Raw genomic sequence first — 17,778 nt, 5'->3', positions numbered from 1 at the left:
GTATATTAAAGAGGACGATAACAAGTATTGTGTAGATTGTGATGCTAATGTATATTAAAGAGGACGATAACAAGTATTGTGTAGATTGTGATGCTAATGTATATTAAAGAGGACGATAACAAGTATTGTGTAGATTGTGATGCACTTGATTAATATAACTTTCAAAATAACTTTTAAATATACCTGCCAACTACACTTGAGATCGTTTTTTTTATCGAGTTTAGGGTTGTCATTAAAGTTTCACGAGATCGTTTTTATTGAGTTTAAGGTCATTAAAGTTTCACTCTTTGTGGGTAACCCTATAGATCATGATTCTTGACAAAATATCTATATAAAAATTAAGTTAGAATATTTTTACACTTTTACAAATCATTTTAATAAAATCATGATTTCATAAATTTTCTTACTTTATGTTAAACTATTTCTTGAGCTAATTTTGTCAAAACTTTAAAGATTTATTTTTAGGGGCCTAGATGGGCTGCTTGGAACCTAGGGGTCTTTCTCTGCATTCGGTGTGCCGGGATACATCGAAATCTAGGTAATACAGATTTTGAATATATTCAACGAAACTTCAACCGACTTAAATACTCAAATACCGACAGAAAGTTTAAAACTTTTTTATTTTTTATTTTAACGTTTAATGTTTTTTTGACTGATATGGGAGTTAGCCCCGATGGCGGTCTGGACTCTCTCTAAGACGGGGGGGGTTCAGATCCTATCTTATTCTATCTTATGTTTAGGAGTTCACATCTCTAAAGTTAGGTCTGTAAACCTTGATTCCTGGACTCCGCAACAGGTTTCGGTAAGTCCAATTTATTTTTTAACTCAACAATCTTCTGTTGTGCAAATGTTTGTTTTCTCGTGATTACTGTTTTCAATAAAATAAAAAAGACAATACAGGGACATAAACTGTCAAAAATTAACCCCCCCCCCCCCTTTGATTTGTTATGCTTATGGAGACATTTTAAATTGGACATAAAATGTTATGTTTTTCACCCTTCTTTGATATTCCCCAAAAATGCATTAGTTTCCCTTAAACTCATTTATTTCTCCAAATTCAGAGAAAAAAACATCTGGGAGGGACAATATTATCAGAAGGTGAACAGAGGAAAATGGTTTTTTTTCAAAACCATGTACCCCTTTAATTACCCTTACGAATTTTTGATTTGAACCATTTCATTTCAATTTTATGTTGATCATAGATCCTTACTGTACAAATTCGGATATTCGAAGGAAAAAATTGAAAAATTACTGATATTTCCATTATTTTTATGCTAAGAATTGGTTTGTTGGATTAGATGCCAGGGAAGATTAACCATGATCTCTCTTCTGTTAACTCTGGAAATTTGTGTTTTGAAACAAGAAGACTCATTGCATAATGTTGCAGATCCAAATATCGGAACTTTTGTGTGGATATTGTTGATCTTAAACACTCTCGACATCCCTTGTGGGCACTTTAAAATCTGAAGACAAATGGTTGATTTCTTAATTGAAGTTATATCTGCAGAGGAATTCAATTAATACGTAGATCTGCATAACATGAAGATCAATTCCTGGTCACAAGATTCACAACACAACACCACAGGCTGCCAAAATATTTTCGACTTTTGGGGAAGTGTCTTCGATCCTAAGCAATTGCTGTAAATACTTTACTGAACGAGTTCAGTTCTGTGCTGAACTATTTTCTGATTATTATTTATATTTTAAGAGTATGCAGATGATGGGGAACAGTAGAGGTAGAGCAGTTTATGAAGCTAATGTACCTGACGACTACAGGCAAACTAAATAATTTTTAATGTCCAGGTTTTTAATCGAAGATTTTTCAGAGTCCAGGCAATTTGCATTTGCAATTTTCATTTTTGTTTTAGTGGGGATGAAACTTTGATTTGTATTCTTTTAAGCTTAAAAGGCAAAAAAAGCATTGATTTCCAAAGACAAAAATTTTACTCAAAAAAAATCAAACTATGCTAAATTAGCCGCCTTGCACAAAATTAGTCTTTATTCAATTTTTTTTATGTTATGTTAGAAGTTGATTTGTCTTTGTTAATTCGTTTTTTTTGGGGGGGGGGGATTTTTGTGTGTGAAATATTCACCCCTAGATTTTTTTTCAGAAACGTTTAGATAATTTTATTTTTTTATGTATAGACGCCCAACTACAGATGCTGGGATGGAGGCTTTCATCAGGAACAAGTACGAGAAAAAGAAATTCATTGCTAAGGTTTGTAAAAGAGAGTTTGCTTAGGGTTTTCATATTTTTAAAATTTAGATTTTTGAGTTTGTTTTGAAGTTTTGGGATGGCTTATACTTAAGACTGAATCCCTTCTTTGTGGTTCATTAGTTTAACTTTCAACCTCGTTTTCTTTTGTCTTTTAACGTAAGTTTTTGAATGAAGCGTTCGATGACAAATTGTTGATATTTAGTGTATTTTTCCTATTTAATAGTTGATTATACATAGCTCTTGTTACAATCAAATCAAATATTTATTGCATGAAGTTAACATCAGATAGAACATATGACAACAAATTTATCGCAATAATGATAATACATCCCCATGAGGGAAAAGGGATTTGGTTGGCCAGGGTTTAGCCAATTTCCCTGTTTACCATTGAATTATAGTTTTTGATGGAAAACTGAACATATCTCGATATTCAAATATATTTATGAATACTAAAAGTGTTTACGCTTTCTCCTGTAACATCAAGGGACTGTCAGCGAGATTTGAAGTGCATTTAAAGAGTTAGTTGCCTGATATTTACAACGATACCTTATAATTCTCGATTCATCCTTGCTTTCTATCTAAAAGTTTCAATTGCGGTTTCTTTGCCAAAATGACTTGCTGATTTGTGCCAGAAACAATCTCATCGAGACTCAGACAAATGTTCAAAAGATATAATTTCGAATCTTGCATTTAACTCTTTAAGGGGGGGGGCATAAAATTACGTCACCGTCCCATCAATTTATGTTTTTAATGTTCATAATGTTCACTACTAAAGATAATAAAAATATTACGCCTTGATAATAAATGTAAAAATATTATTAGGAGTGGGTATCTACAGCGCCTCCAGATCTACCTGTAGGATGGGATCAATTGATAGAGCAGGAAAGGTTGGGCAAACAGAAGGATATAAAGAAGATGCCAGTGACTAATGGAATAAACAACAACAACATCAGGTTAGTCAAACAAAATAAGTCCAGTGCTTAAGATTCATTTTTTTAAATGCAGATCTGGCTTCAGCAGAGCCAAAATGATCCTACGCACTGGTGAAAAAAATAAAATCTATTTTAAAGTTCATTCCTGATTTAGTAGTCCAGTAGTTTCGAAATCTATTGCTGTAAAGCCGTCAACACCCTCAGCCCCCATACCGACCTCAAAACCTACGACAGCAGCTGCTAAACCCTCTGCTGCTGCCCCAGTTACTGGGAATGGTTTAAGCACGGATCTTCTCGGACTCTCCCTAGGAGATCCTGCTCCCAGTGCAGATCTAGGTAAAAATATCAGTTTCTGCGCTATAAACTATAAAATGTGCATATTCAGGTCAATGCTTGATTCTCTCTTTTTATTTATCTCAAGATTAATTTTGTCTTGAGTTTTTATCCTGAAAAGTGTGTAAAATTCAACCAATGGAGTGGCGTATGCAAAATCCGAAAAAGCCAATCATAATCCGCGAAAATTTCAAACTTGTACGCGCCATTTTATGAGAGAACTCTCATTGGTCGGAATCTAGTAGGGATTTTAAAAAAATTATTTAAAAGAGTGGGTTAACAGTAAATTAAAAGTGTCCATCTTTATCGATCGGGATAAATGGTATCTAATTCTTAAGTACCCAACTCTGAGGTCGGAATTAATGAACAGTTGCCGTTAATCTAAGTATGATAGTAAAACTACTACTCGATTGGTTCAACTACTTCTCACTAGTCATGAAGTCTAACCTCAGGTCTACACTGCATCCTGCATACCTTCTTATCTTATTGTTAATTTTGCCTTGAAATTATGGGAAAGCTTTAATTGAATTAACTATTTATTGGTTTAATTATTTATTTTATTAATTTTAATTCTCCATGTTATTGTAGAGGATGATTTATTTGGATTCTCTGGATTTGTGTCCGCGACACCTAGTGTTACATCTAAACCTAATCCTTCTTCAGCTGGTCAACCTAGCTCTCAGGGTTTAGAGGCGGACTTCTTCAATCAGGTGAACACCAACACTTCATTTTTAGATATTTATGTCATTTTATTTACGGTTATTCGATAGATCTGGAGAGAGTCAAACAAAAACAAAAAATGTTTTAATATCAATACAAATTTTAATTAACGTCTTCTGTCTATTTTTTTGTGGTTTGGATTTTTATTAACATCAAATTGCTTTTCCATTTTAGTATACGGTATAATGTCAAATGATTAAATAAAAAAATTCTGTCAATTCATCTTATTAGTTATTTTTAAATAATAGGTTCTTCGTTATTTTTATCAAAAAAACATTTTTAACGCTAAGCTGATAACAAAATTTAGTGTGCAAAATTTTGGGTGGATTGATTCAACAAAACTCATTATTATATATTCTTGTTTGAAGATATCAACCCCTGGAGAAACTGGTGCTAGTGTTGTTGATGCATCTAAGATGTCTAACTCTTCAATCCTTGCCTTGTTCAGCAACAGCAGTGCTAACAACAAACCTTCCTTTCCTCAACAACAAAACCTGATTAATCAAGGTAGCATTCATGATCTCCAGGCTAACATCTCTGCTTTTAAAATATAAAAAAATCACTGGCGAGCTATTTGATGGGATTTTATGACCAAATTTGTAACTTTTTTAGAATAAAATTAAAAAAATTAATAATATCATAAGATTCGATTTTACTCTTAAATACAAATTTTACTTTTTTTTAAAGATTTTTAGATTAAACTTGGTCAAAGAATGAGATGTCCTATTATATGGCATAGGTATTAAAGCAAGATGATTTTGAAACATTACATGACTAAATTTTTCTTAGGAAATCCCTCAGCTGCCGTTCAACTTGGGAATCCTGGACAATTTGGACAAAATCCAGGACAGTATGGCAACAATTTTGGACAACTTGCGTCACAGAATCAAGGTCAAGGTGCTCAGTTTCCCGCATTTTTCCCCAACACAGTCCAATCAGGGTTTCAGAGTGGGGCTCCACCACAGCAGTTCGGAAACCAGCAACAGCTGTTCAATAACAATCAGAGTGCGCAGGTCAACCCTTTCCTGGACCTGGGATCACAAACAGCACCTGCCGGTCAAACTAAGATGATAACTACCTTGCCACAGAATGTTTATCAGGTTCGTTAGTATAATCTTAAAAGTAAATTAATTTAAAAGAGATCAAAGTTATTTAACATAAACGAACTGACGATTTGATTGATTGATTGGTTGTCTAGATGAGCAACCAGCTGAGTGGGATGGGTATGCAGACAACCCCGGGTAGGTTCCCACCTGCTCCGGTACAGGTTCAGCCGAACCTAGGGTTATCTCCGGGTTTCCAAACCAACATGTCGTCTTCTCCATCTCTTCAACCTTACTCTACCGGTCTCTCTCCGTCTCTCTGGCAGTAGAAGGAGTTATTGAATTCTTGCTAACAAATCCTAGTTCAATACTTTGGGTTCCTTTTTTCATGTTTTTACCTCATAAATATTTATTTTAGATTATTAATTGGAGTTTCTTTCTTTATCGAATGAATGTAATGGTTACTTCTTAAAAATTTTATTCATGGGGTTTTTGATGATTATTTAATTATGTATTGTTTGGAAATCTCCGTAGAGTCCTAATAGGTTCAGTCTCAGGGTAACTTTGAGGAGAACAGTTTTATGACCTACTCGGAGATCTTGTCCAACCTTATCCGTGGCATTATTTCATTAATTATATTGATAAAACCAGTTCTAATGTGATGTTCCCCCAAAGCTTTGAATAATATGGAATGAAAGAACATTTTTTGAAAAGATTAACTCATTAGATGTTAATGATATTCCAACCTTCCGTTTGGTCGAAATGTAATTAATTTCGTCCTCTTAGTCGAATCTTCAAATTTTCATTGAAGAAAATAGTCGACTAAGGATGTTCCAATGGCTTAAACTCGTCAAAAGATAATTAACTCATTCCGTACATTCAAAAGTTTTTATCTCCCCTCTGTTTAACTGCACTTGATTATGAATATGTATGGTTTCCAGTTTTTGAAGCTCTTATCCATCTTAAAAGTTTTTGGATAGGAGAAGAAATTTCCGGAATTATTCGGAAAGCATCGGCAACCAAATTCTATGTATATTTGTCTTGATGAATCTGAATGAATCATGTTTTTATATTTTGACATGTACCTCTTACCTTATCTCGGAACATTCAGCGTACTGCACCCCTGTCATCCGATCAGTGTGATATATTGTAATATGTTTGTAAACAATGTATTTAGTTTTAACGTTGACAAAATATATCAGAGTTTATCGTACTGTAAGTCAAAATGTAATTATTTCGTACACGCCGGAGTTTTCAGGCCCTTTAAGATTTTTTTTCTCATAATGTTTTTGTTTATTTGGTTTTAGTTCAGCATTGAATTTTAGGCAGCATTTTGGTATTTTTATTCTAAATAAAAAATTCTAAAGAATTGGCATCACATGCTGTCTCGGGGTTCCTTTACTTTCCCGTTTTATATTTAGAACCAAATCATTCCATGTGAATTTATCCTATTTTACTTTAAAACTTTTCAGATGGCTTCAAAAAAGGTTCTAACGCTAGTCTTTTTGCGGAAAGATGGAGAGGTTCTACTGGGGATGAAGAAAAGAGGTTTTGGCAAGGGAAGAGTTTTCTCCTGGTCCTCGTAGTCTACGTAATGCTGTAGAGTTCGCTAGATTTTTTACCTAGTCTGAGCGCCCAACTTTTCCCAGGGTAAAAGGAAGATTAGAGCCAACAAGCTAATGTGCTTATAATGCCATTGGATTCAATCGGACTGATCTTTATTTTTGTCATTTATTTTTTAATGGTAATCGTATAATGCACTCGCAGAAAAAAACATGAATCAATTAAAATCAAAACCCTCGAGGGATTCAATGATCAACCCAATGGCTCAAGCATTTAACCAATGCCTTTAAACGGAAAAAAATAACGGTGTCGAAATCTATTTTTTTTTTAAATAACTAAATCTAATATTTACGAGTATATTTGAAATACGGTTGCATTGTGTTCAACTTGCAAGTTGCAACGGAAATTAATTTTGCGGCAATTTCCCTCTCGGTTATAATAAAAATATTTTTTTGAAGTAGAGAAAAATCAGTGGCGCATCTAGAACTTTTTTGATGGAGGGGGGAAATTTAATTTTGAGGGGCCGGGCAGGGGGTAACGGCCCCCCCTTTCGAGAAAATTTTCAAACAAATCGCTGTTTTCAGTATTTGAAGTAAAAAATAGCATTTTTTAATTGTTGAAGCGTTGACTTTGTACTCAAAAACATACCAAATTCTTATTATATCCATAACTGTTCTTGTATTTAAAAAAATATACATCCAACAGATTTAAAATGAACGAAATGAGTAAATCAATTAAATATGTGCGCGAAGTACCATAAAAATTCTGTTCTTTAATGTCTTCTCATGTATTTCTTAGTGCCTGTAGTCACTGGCTTAGTCATATTTACTGTATATAAAGTCCCCTATTACAGTCTACAGCAGTTTTTTATTATTCATCCACCGGTCATTTATGTCCACTGTAAGAACTATATAAGTCCCTTATTCGTAGGTTTGTGCAGTCCTCATAAGTAGTTCCTGACAGTACTTGACTATATTTCGTCTGTCCAAATCATGATAGTCCCTCTGTCCTAGTTTGCCAGTAAGGGGCTTATCCCTGTTTTCCTCCTATAGTCTGCACAAGTCCTAATAGTCCACTATAATCCCTTTGAAATTTTTTGTAATTCTCATTAGAATTAAAATATATACAGATTTTTTTGAGGGGATAAATTTAGAATGACTGGCTTTCTTTAAATCGAAAACGAGAAAATAGTTAGAAATTCTATTAGAAATGATGCGCAAAGCGCCAACGAAAAATTTTGGATTTTTTTCTTAATTGACAAAACTTGCAGATAAAAGATGGTTCACAAACATGATCGTGTTGGAGCCAAGTGACGCGGGGGGGGTGGGGGCGAAAACCTAGTTGCGCCACTGAGTAAAATATCATTTATTTTCCTTCAAAATCTGAAGTCGGTAAAAAAAACTTTTAACAATTCCTTTATTATATTATTACGTCTTGAACTTTTTAATTTGCCTTTTCAGACTTTTCGTTTTTCGGAAACAGCTGACTGCGTCCGTTTTCTTTATAACGGACAGCTCCATTTTTCATTTCCTGCCAATATCATCTTGATTTTATGTTTACATAGAGATATAGCTTACCCCCCCCCCCCTTCTCCAGACCATCACCTTATTTGAAGTATCAGCTTATCCTCGGATTAGGAGAAAGCATTCAGTCTGAAAACTTTGTCCATTTGCATTCTTAATTTGTTTATAAATTGGAATTTAAAACAGCCTCGTCTCTACAAAATCCTGATTTCCCGAAATTGCCTCGTTCAAATAGTTTTAATCTAACAAAATGCCTTGATTATCGTTGTGTTCTTAAAAATAAAAAATAAAATTGGGTTTTTTTCTGCAACACAAGCAAAAACTGGTGAATAAAAGAATAGACTCTACAAAATGTGAGGTTGGTCCCCCTCTCCGAGCTTCTCAAAAGAGTAGGATACTGACCCACCCCCCACCCCACAATGGAAAAAGGGAAATTTAGGGGGAAAAACCCGAGGAAAGGGTAATAATTACATTATTTTGTTTTAAAAAAATTCCAAATTTTAAGATTCTAAAATGCAATGTTTTTTTGGCCTTTGCCTTGTTTCTTGTAACCAGGCAAAGGCAGCTACATTTTAATTATAAAAAAATATACCCTTCCCTCCTTACAAATCAACCAAGTTGTGCCAAGTTGTGCTAAGAATAAAAATGCAGAGTTCACAAAGATTTTGAGTTTTGACAAACTGATGCTTTATAATTTTGAAATCAGCAATGTGACAAACTGGGGCCGAATTTAATGAATTTGAGCTACGTCGTTGATCTAAAGCTATTACCGGTTCAAATTTGAACCACCGCGCCGATTCAAAGTTAAAGATTAAGGATTTGAATCGGTGATTCAAATTTGAACCGGCGGTAGGCAGTTCGGCAACCTAGTAAATTCATAGAATACCATCCCTGGTGTAGGGACTTAGGCTGTATTAAAGGTTAGAGAGAAAACTCTGGTTCAGGATAAATGGAACGGGTTCGGAGGTAAGGTGGAAAAAGGAGAAACCATACCCGCCGCTGCAGCTAGGAATTTAACCCGATATGTTTCTCTAAATATTTTTAGTCCTTGATCTCCCGATAATTATAATTACATGATTATTAGTCCTTACAGGGAGTGTTCTCCAAAAATTAGGGTATAGGCTTACGAAGAAGATTAATCGCTTTTGATTGCTACAAATCTTATTTCTATCTGTTGCGTCTATAAGGAAAAAATTGTTTAAAACTAATCATACCGAAGAACGTAGCGTCCATACAAATTCAGAAAGTTACAAAATTCACTCGGATTGTAAAATAATCAATTTGATTCCAAACAAATCATTTATAGATATTACAAACAATAGTTTTCAATAATTTTTTTTGACGCATTCGTATAAAGTTAACATTTCATAATTTTTTTTTGTTTTTCATGATCTGAGAGTTACTTTTGAAAACTTTTATTCTTGTTTTGAGGAATTTTGATAATGACGACGACATTTTCATATTTTCCAGGAATGTTCGAAAATCCAGCGTCAGCGAAATATTATTTAAAAATACAAAAGCAAAAATATTATGAAATATTAAATATATACGAATGCCTCGAAAAATAATGGATGACTATTGTTTGTAATATCTGAATGATTTTTTTGGAATTAAATTGATTATTTTACGGTCCGAGTTGAATGTTGCAACTTTCCGAATTTGTATGGACGTTCTTCGGTATGAGTCGTTTTTTCAACAATTTTCTCCTTATAGACGCAACAGATAGGAGTAGGATTAGTAGCGATCAAAAGCGCTTATTTTACGCCGTAAGCTTTTACCCCCTTTCAACACTCCTTAAAGTGTGTTTTCTTCAGATTTTGATTGTTATACATTATTATTATTATTATTACTATTATTATTATTTTTTAGCTCTCTGTCAATAAATCCGGCTTTCTCAATTTAAATTTTGCAAACGTTAAAATGTGATCTTTAAAAAGTGAAATATGTCTCAAATGAATCCTAAAGAAGTTTTCGACAATACTGCATACTCAGTTCAATTACCTTACATAGCCGGTCACTCCCTTTAAGATAAAAGGTATGCAAGATTTTCTAAGGAACACAAACCTGTGACTGACAGTGTAAATTATGCCACTTAATTGATCTGTCTACTAAAGCCGATTTATGAGGTACAGAATCCAGATAAAAATGCATTGAGAATTGACACCACTTAAAATTGATATTTTTGCTGAATATATAAAATAGACTGAACACATTCACTTCTTTATTTTCCATCATCTCTTTGTATATTCTTCTTTTGACTCTGATGAAAGTAAAAAACCAAACAAAAAAACAGCTAATCTTTTGTCTTACATACCACAGGTAGTCCCTATAAACATGATAATTTGAACAAGACATTAAGATCGTCTTTGATTTTTCATTCCCTAGAAGTGTCCAGCGTATCGTTTATAGATTGTACGTTTTTGGAGCTTTCTAAAATAAGGTCTCCGCGTTGAAAAACATTGACCAAAATATTGGATATAAAAGTAGATATTTTGATTTTACAAATGTAAGAAATTGAAAGCTAGGGGGAAATATTAAAGTAAAAAAAATGCTATTATTTTGATCACGATAAATCCCACGTGGATCAGAGACGATATATCGTCGTCACTGTATTTCTCATGTCTTTTGGGATACTCTGTTTAGTGTACATGTGTTAATTGTCTCCGGGCCTTAATTTCTGTTGTCCGATCAGGGTTAGGTCATGATATAGGGAGGTGGAGGAGGAGTGTGGGCTAAAGGTAGGAATCCGTTGTTATTATTTTATTATTATTTTTATTTTTATTATTATTTTAGCTTGTTTTTTTAATGCTTGAATTTAAATTTTTTTAACCTTAGATGTCGCGGTTAGATATTTGAATAGTTTTAGTAAAGATGTTTTATATTTAATTCTGCCTTTTTAATGGGACTGAACTCAGAAATTGATGAATATCAGAGTTGATAAGATTTTTTTTAAGATTTAACCGATTTTATGAACCAAGAGCTTGAGAAACAAATCACAAAATGACGATGGACTAGTGATTGTTTTTTAATAATTAATTTTGGAAATAGTAAAAAATGCTACCTTAAACACATAAGTTTTTTGTTAATAATTTTGAAAAAAACTAAAATCGCCAAGTTTTTATCAAAGTATTAAAAAGGTTTCAAGAAATAGAAATTGTTGACACAATTTACAAGTATTGATACCGATTACTTAAGTTGATTTAATGAACAATCCCTTACCCATCCAAAACTTTGCTTAAACACCTGCTGTTCTTTTTTACAAATTTACTTTCCGTAATTCTGATTGAAAGGATATGAATACTCCTTTCGGGCTACACACGTCAGTAGGTTGTAATTTGTTCTAATAATACAAAGAATGATTATTGAAATATCATCAGTTTTACATTCATGTTTTAATCATGATGAATCATATTTATTCTTGATGACGATGTTCAAAATAATTGCGATCTGTTTATGTTGTAATTTCCTTGAGTGTTTTGAAATCTATCTGTATCTTTGAACATTTAATATTAGGTCTAACATTTTGTTATTTCTCTGTTGGTTAGAGCCTCTGTTATAAGAAAGAATAATTATAATTTCCAGAATTTGATATTTTGTATTCAGAGTCTGAGTATACATCTCTCCGACTAAGGAGGGAACCTCAGGCCGCCATGAGCCTCCGCTATGCAAACAGGAGCCTCCCAGATTTGCTATGCAGCACAAGCCTTTGCACTGCTTTGCAGCACGAGCCTCCGCTATGTAGCACAGCTTCTTTATTAGTTATAACTCTTGGTTTTTACTTGTAATAAAATATTTTTCATTATTTTTGACACAGTGGCACAAGAATTTTACTAAATATTAGAGTTATCTATTGAATTTTCTGAACTGTAACTTATATAGACTCATAAAGTGGTTGATACGATACGATCTATTTTTTATAATAAAAAATTTCTTACGCAGAAATAAGGCTAATAGGAAATTCATCTCTGAATTGAACTTTGCTTATTTTGTTTCAATGTTTGATTTAGGCAATAAGAAATACCTTTTTTGGAAATGTTTTTAGATTCAGATTACTTTTCAATGTCGGTTTTATTTATCTTAATCTGATATAAATTTCAAAATAGGTATTGCTTAAGCTCCTAAACCAGGCTCGTTTACCAGACTCGTTTACCGCATAGTGGCTGCTCTTTCTGCATGGCGGAGACTCGTACTGCATAGCGGAGGCTCATGGCGGCCGGGGGTTCCCTCCCACCTCCGACCCTATGGTGACGTCATTAGATCTTAATTTTTTATTACAAATTTTAAATAATTTATTCTCAACCTGGAACTTTTTGGATTAAGCACATTTACAGTGTTGGTTTTAAAAGGAATTAATCTTTTATTTATTGAGTGTTATTTTACATCCACAATGGTACACTTTAAACCTTTTTTGAGTGAAGATAATGGAGATATTGTAGAGGATGGGTTTTCTCTTTAAATCAGAACTAGTAATCCTCGAAATTGTAATATTAAATACGGGAAAAAATAGGATTCTTGAGAAATTCACTAACTCTTCAACCTGCATAGGAGAAGCAAGTCCTACATAATAGACTAATCTTTGCTAAAATAAATATCAAATCTGGTTTAACTACTTACTTCCAAAATATTCCTTTTTTCTGTCTGAAAATTGATTATTTCAAATTTATGTTCTCTATATAAAAGCGCATTGATGTAGCAGAAGAGAAAGAGGGAAAAATCGGACATGCCTCAATGTGGAGGGCCACTTCAAAGCACAGTTAACTGTTAAGGACCTTATACTTTGCATTAAATGGAGTGTTTCCTTTAATTAAGGGGGTGTTAGGGGACGGGGGTGTTAGGGGACGGGGGTATTTATTGTATTATCTGAAAAAATAGAAAGATCCTGTTCTACTTGAAGTACATGTTTTCCAAACAAGGTAATTAATTTTTTCCCTCTCATTTTCCTTCTTAATTTAATTTAATTTCAAAGCTTCGATAACTCTCTTTTTGCAAGGGTTTAAAATAAATATTCCTGTTTTTAAATATACAAATCTGTTTTTAATATATATAACCCTGTTTTTAATATATATAACCCTGTTTTTATTCATATTATAGACCTGTTTTTAAACATACATAGACCTGTTTTTAATCATAGATAGACCAATTTTAAACAAATGTAGACCTGTTTTTAATCATATAAAAACCTGTTTTTAATCATATATAGACCTGTTTTTAAATACCCCTGTATTAAACATATATACTTAATCATATAAATACTTTTTATCATATAGACCTGTTTTTAAACATATATAGACCTGTTTTTAAACATATATAGACCTGTTTTTAAACATATATAGACCTGTTTTTAATCATATATAAACCTGTTTTTAAACATTTATTTCCTTGTTTACATTTATTTCCTTGTTTTTAAACATTTATTTCCTTGTTTTTAAACATTTATTTCCGTGTTTTTAAACATATAAAGACCTGTTTTTAATCATATATAAACCTGTTTTTAAACATTTATTTCCTTGTTTACATTTATTTCCTTGTTTTTTTAACATTTATTTCCGTGTTTTTAAACCTATATACCCCTGTTTTAAACCTATATAAACCTGTTTTTTAAAGAGAATTTTCCGGAACTATGCAAGAGACAGAGGAGATGAGACCTCAATGGTTTAAAGAAGATCAGGTTAATAACATTTAAACTTTTCATCATTTTATATAGATAAATAAATATATAATTATAGGGTTACGTCCTGGGGTGCAACCATGGATATATAATTATATGTACGCTGGCCCAGAATAGTATAGATCATGTATTTGGCAAAGTTTTGTCACTTAAATAGAGTGTAAGCGTTATTTCAGGTGACCCACCAGTCAAAGAAAGCAATGCCCGATTCACAACGGTACCATTGAATTCTGTATCTGATCAATATTGTCGTTTCTTGAGGTTTGAAAGTATTTATTTCTGATTATTCCAATATGTTTTCCTGCAGTAGAAATGCTCATTGAACATTTTCAAAATTTTCCAAATTAAAAACATCCATATCTAATTTTTATCTACCAACTGTCATGTTTCGTGGGACACCCTGTACTTGATCAGACAAAGCTTTAAGGCGTACCGTTGTGAATCGGGAATTGTTATCTTTGCATTGAGTACCTTGAAATTAAGCTTATAGTCCCTTTAATCTAAACATTATATTTCTTCCATCATAACATTTTTTTTGTTTAGATTCCTTATGATAAAATGTGGGCTGATGATCAATACTGGTATCAGCACATGTTTCAGGAATACGCACTTAATCTTAATATTTCAACTTTTATAAAATACTTTTAAGAATTTTATGATTCACAGGGAAACTTCTTAATTGATCACTTAAAAGTTGTGTTAGAAAATAAAATATTCTAGTGCATAAATATAAAAGATTAATTGCGTATTAGAACCAGAGATTCCATGCCTACTTCCTGTTTCAAGGACATGAAACTATCCTGGAAAAACATGTCCAGCTCCTAGAAGAAGGCCCGACCCCCCAACCCAGTTCATGATTTTGAGTTTTATTATGTTTAATGTTTTTGTAACTTTTTGTCCTCGATATTTACAGTCTACAGTCTACAAAAATACAGTTTTTGTAAGGATTGAAACCTGTTTTGTACTTTTTTACTTTTTATATTAAAATGGTAAAAAAAAAACATTTTTTTGTGTTAAATACTTTGTATGAATAAATTAGTTCTTGTATTTTCTCTCAGTGTTTAGAATAATATGTTATTGAATGATGTCCCACAGCTTGTTCAATATGCGTTTGCGCAGCGACGAGGAAACAGTGCATACTATGTTTAGACACCCAGTTCATGTTGGAATTGGTACTTTCCGTACTAAGAATATTCTAAAAAAAAATTCTGTTGTGACACCCTGTATAAGTTTAGAAGAAGAAGTTTGAAGATTATTCCAGAGAAAAGATTTGATAATTCTGGCAGCGCCGGAGAAATATGAGACAAGAGGGGACTCTGGATCAAAGTTACGGCATCTCTTCTCCCAGAAAGTCCCATTTGCATGGGTCTCCGAGTGCCATAAATTCAGTGGAATGGGCAATTAAAACTGAGAGAGGGAGACAGCACAGCACAAGTTTGCTCAGCTCAATATTCTTCTAGCTCTTGGATCCTAAATATCAAGATAAATGAAGAAAGGAGCTTTTTAGAAGAACACAATTTAACTATTAGTTTAATAAATTCATTTTCCAAGTATAAATTGTTGTAAAAAAGACGACTCGAAATCGTCCAAAATATCTCATCGTATTAAAAGCAGTAATTTCTATTTTTCTGCTTGTATGTTTTCCCGATCACAACTCGTGAACCCCTTGACCGATTTGCCTCAAATTTTGATTGGGTAACTCGTATGCTTATTTCAGTGAACCGTGTTTATCGGTATGTCGTGGTCGTAGAATTATCTTCGTTTATTTTTTCTCTGAACTGGGCAGTACACTTCACAGAACATTACACCACCATTGACTTGTAGCAGCTTTTATTACTTTATCAAAAAACAGACTAAAATCATGTTGAAAAATATGTCGATGACAGTACTAATTTAACCAAATTTCACGATTTATTGAGAAATCAACGTTTTTTTCCTTCGTTATTTTGTAATTTCTAAAGGGAAATATTTATGACATTTTTTGGTTTAAATATTCGCGCAACCTTTCAGACGGTTTCATGGAATTTGATATATTTAAAGGGACTGTTTCATAATTTGATATATTTAAAGGGACTGTTTTCATAATTTCAAGTGACACTACATTTAAAGAGGAGTCTGTCCGATTAACAATTCTTTCTATAAATTGATTATTTTCAAACGCCGTTTTCTTTATAAAAGTAACTTTATGAACAATGGAGAAAGTTGTGATGATCAAGTATTTGTCAAGCTAAGAAACGACTATGTATTATCTACAATATTAAACAGAAAAAGGTTTGCAGGGTACTGTTGTGAATCAGGCATGCTTATATTTAGATTAGAATCACTGTAATCTAATTGTTGGATTAAAATAGGTTGATCAGATATTCTTGAATTAAAGCATCTAGGGATGATCTCGGGGAATTACAGTAGCTAGGGATTAACGAAAAATCGTCTGAATTATACCAAAGATAATTTAAAGTGTATATATATATATATATGCACAGTGATAACCAGAAAACTCTGAAATATGAAGACGACTTTCAGACTGAAGATATGACTTTAAATGGTCCAATAAGCATGATACGCAGCAGTTGTACAGTTTAAACAGACCCATTTCACTTAATTAGTGATCTAATAAGTGTCTATTAAAATTATTTGCTTTGTAACACCATTAAAAGTATTGCTGTAAAGTCGTCTTACTATTTCAGAGTTTTCTGGTTATCACTGTAGTATATATTATCTTTGATTTTTACAGATGATAGTGCCATTAATCCAAAATTGAACAAATATAAACAAACATCTAGACATAAGTGTATTTTTTTATTCTTTTTGATACTTTTTACCCAAAAATATATTTATAAATTGTTTTTGGAGAAAATATACTCCCCTGCACCTAGAAATCGACAGTCTTCCTCCCTAATCAATGTTTATTTATTAATTGTTTTCTTCAAAATATACACCCCTGTATCTAGAAATCTCTAGTTTTCCTCCCTGATCAATGTTTATTAACTGTAGGATTTAATTAGGCCTCATTTTTAGTTGATTGCATATTTGTAACATCTTACTTTTATAATTTTTTAATATTGTTCAAATAAACTCCTCCTCCTCCTCCTCCTCAGTATTTAGTGCCTTGTCTTGCTCCTCCTGCATTACAAGTGTTGACTAATCGGAGTAATTCTGAACTGAAGGATTTACGACTTCTAGTCGGACACCTCACTCCAGGGTTACCCGTGTATACTCATAATTCCAAAACCTGTCAAACCCGCGCATCCCTAGCTATATTCAATACATTCATTCAATAATCCGCTCATCCATATCTGTATTCAATACATTCATTCAATAATCCACTCATCCCTAGCTGTATTCAACACATTCATTCTATAATCCGCTCATCCCTAGCTGTATTCAATAAATTCATTCTATAATCCGCTCATCTCTAGCTGAATTCAATACATTCATTCAATAATCAGCTCATCTCAGCTGTATTCAATATATTTATTCTATAATCAGCTCATCCCTGACTATTCAATACATTCTTTCTATAATCCATTCATCCCTATCTGTATACAATACATTCAATCCAAAATCAGCTCATCCCTAGCTGTATTCAATACATTCATTCTATAATCCGCTCATCCCTAGCTGCATTCAATACATTCATTCTATAATCCGCTCATCCCTATCTGTATTTAATACATTCATTCTATAGTCCGCTCATCCCTAGCTGTATTCAATACATTCATTATATAATCCGCTCATCCCTAGCCGTATACAATACATTCAATCCAAAATCAGCTCA

General features: G+C 32.8%; 1 protein-coding gene and 1 long non-coding RNA gene across 2 annotated transcripts; both read left to right on the top strand.

The window, feature by feature from the left end:
- The first annotated feature begins 9 nt into the window (after positions 1-9).
- On the top strand, positions 10-6,465 carry LOC111714505 (stromal membrane-associated protein 1). The gene is made up of 11 exons (XM_023489639.1): positions 10-98; positions 466-538; positions 741-802; positions 1,709-1,776; positions 2,146-2,218; positions 3,041-3,171; positions 3,305-3,486; positions 4,072-4,193; positions 4,572-4,710; positions 4,993-5,303; positions 5,402-6,465. Exons 1-11 carry the CDS (start codon positions 42-44, stop codon positions 5,573-5,575), a joined length of 1,392 nt encoding a protein of 463 aa, XP_023345407.1. The 5' UTR covers positions 10-41; the 3' UTR covers positions 5,576-6,465.
- Positions 6,466-13,162: 6,697 nt separating this feature from the next.
- LOC111714650 (uncharacterized) lies at positions 13,163-14,597 on the top strand. Its single transcript, XR_002768028.1, has 3 exons — positions 13,163-13,245; positions 13,937-14,000; positions 14,544-14,597. It is a non-coding gene; the product is annotated as an uncharacterized LOC111714650 (long non-coding RNA).
- The last annotated feature ends 3,181 nt before the right edge of the window (positions 14,598-17,778 follow it).

Source organism: Eurytemora carolleeae, unplaced genomic scaffold (genome assembly GCF_000591075.1).
Source record: "Eurytemora carolleeae unplaced genomic scaffold, Eaff_2.0 scaffold165, whole genome shotgun sequence".
NCBI classification, from domain to species: Eukaryota; Metazoa; Arthropoda; class Copepoda; order Calanoida; family Temoridae; genus Eurytemora; species Eurytemora carolleeae.
Note: the sequence above shows the minus strand (reverse complement) of the source record. Positions and strands in the feature narration are given on the sequence as shown.

Coding starts and splice junctions, on each gene's coding strand:
- LOC111714505 (XM_023489639.1), top strand. CDS start 42: ATGCTAATGTATATTAAAGAGGACGATAACAAGTATTGTGTAGATTGT. Junction 3,487..4,071: donor TGCTCCCAGTGCAGATCTAG/GTAAAAATATCA, acceptor ATGTTATTGTAG/AGGATGATTTATTTGGATTC. Junction 4,194..4,571: donor AGGCGGACTTCTTCAATCAG/GTGAACACCAAC, acceptor TCTTGTTTGAAG/ATATCAACCCCTGGAGAAAC.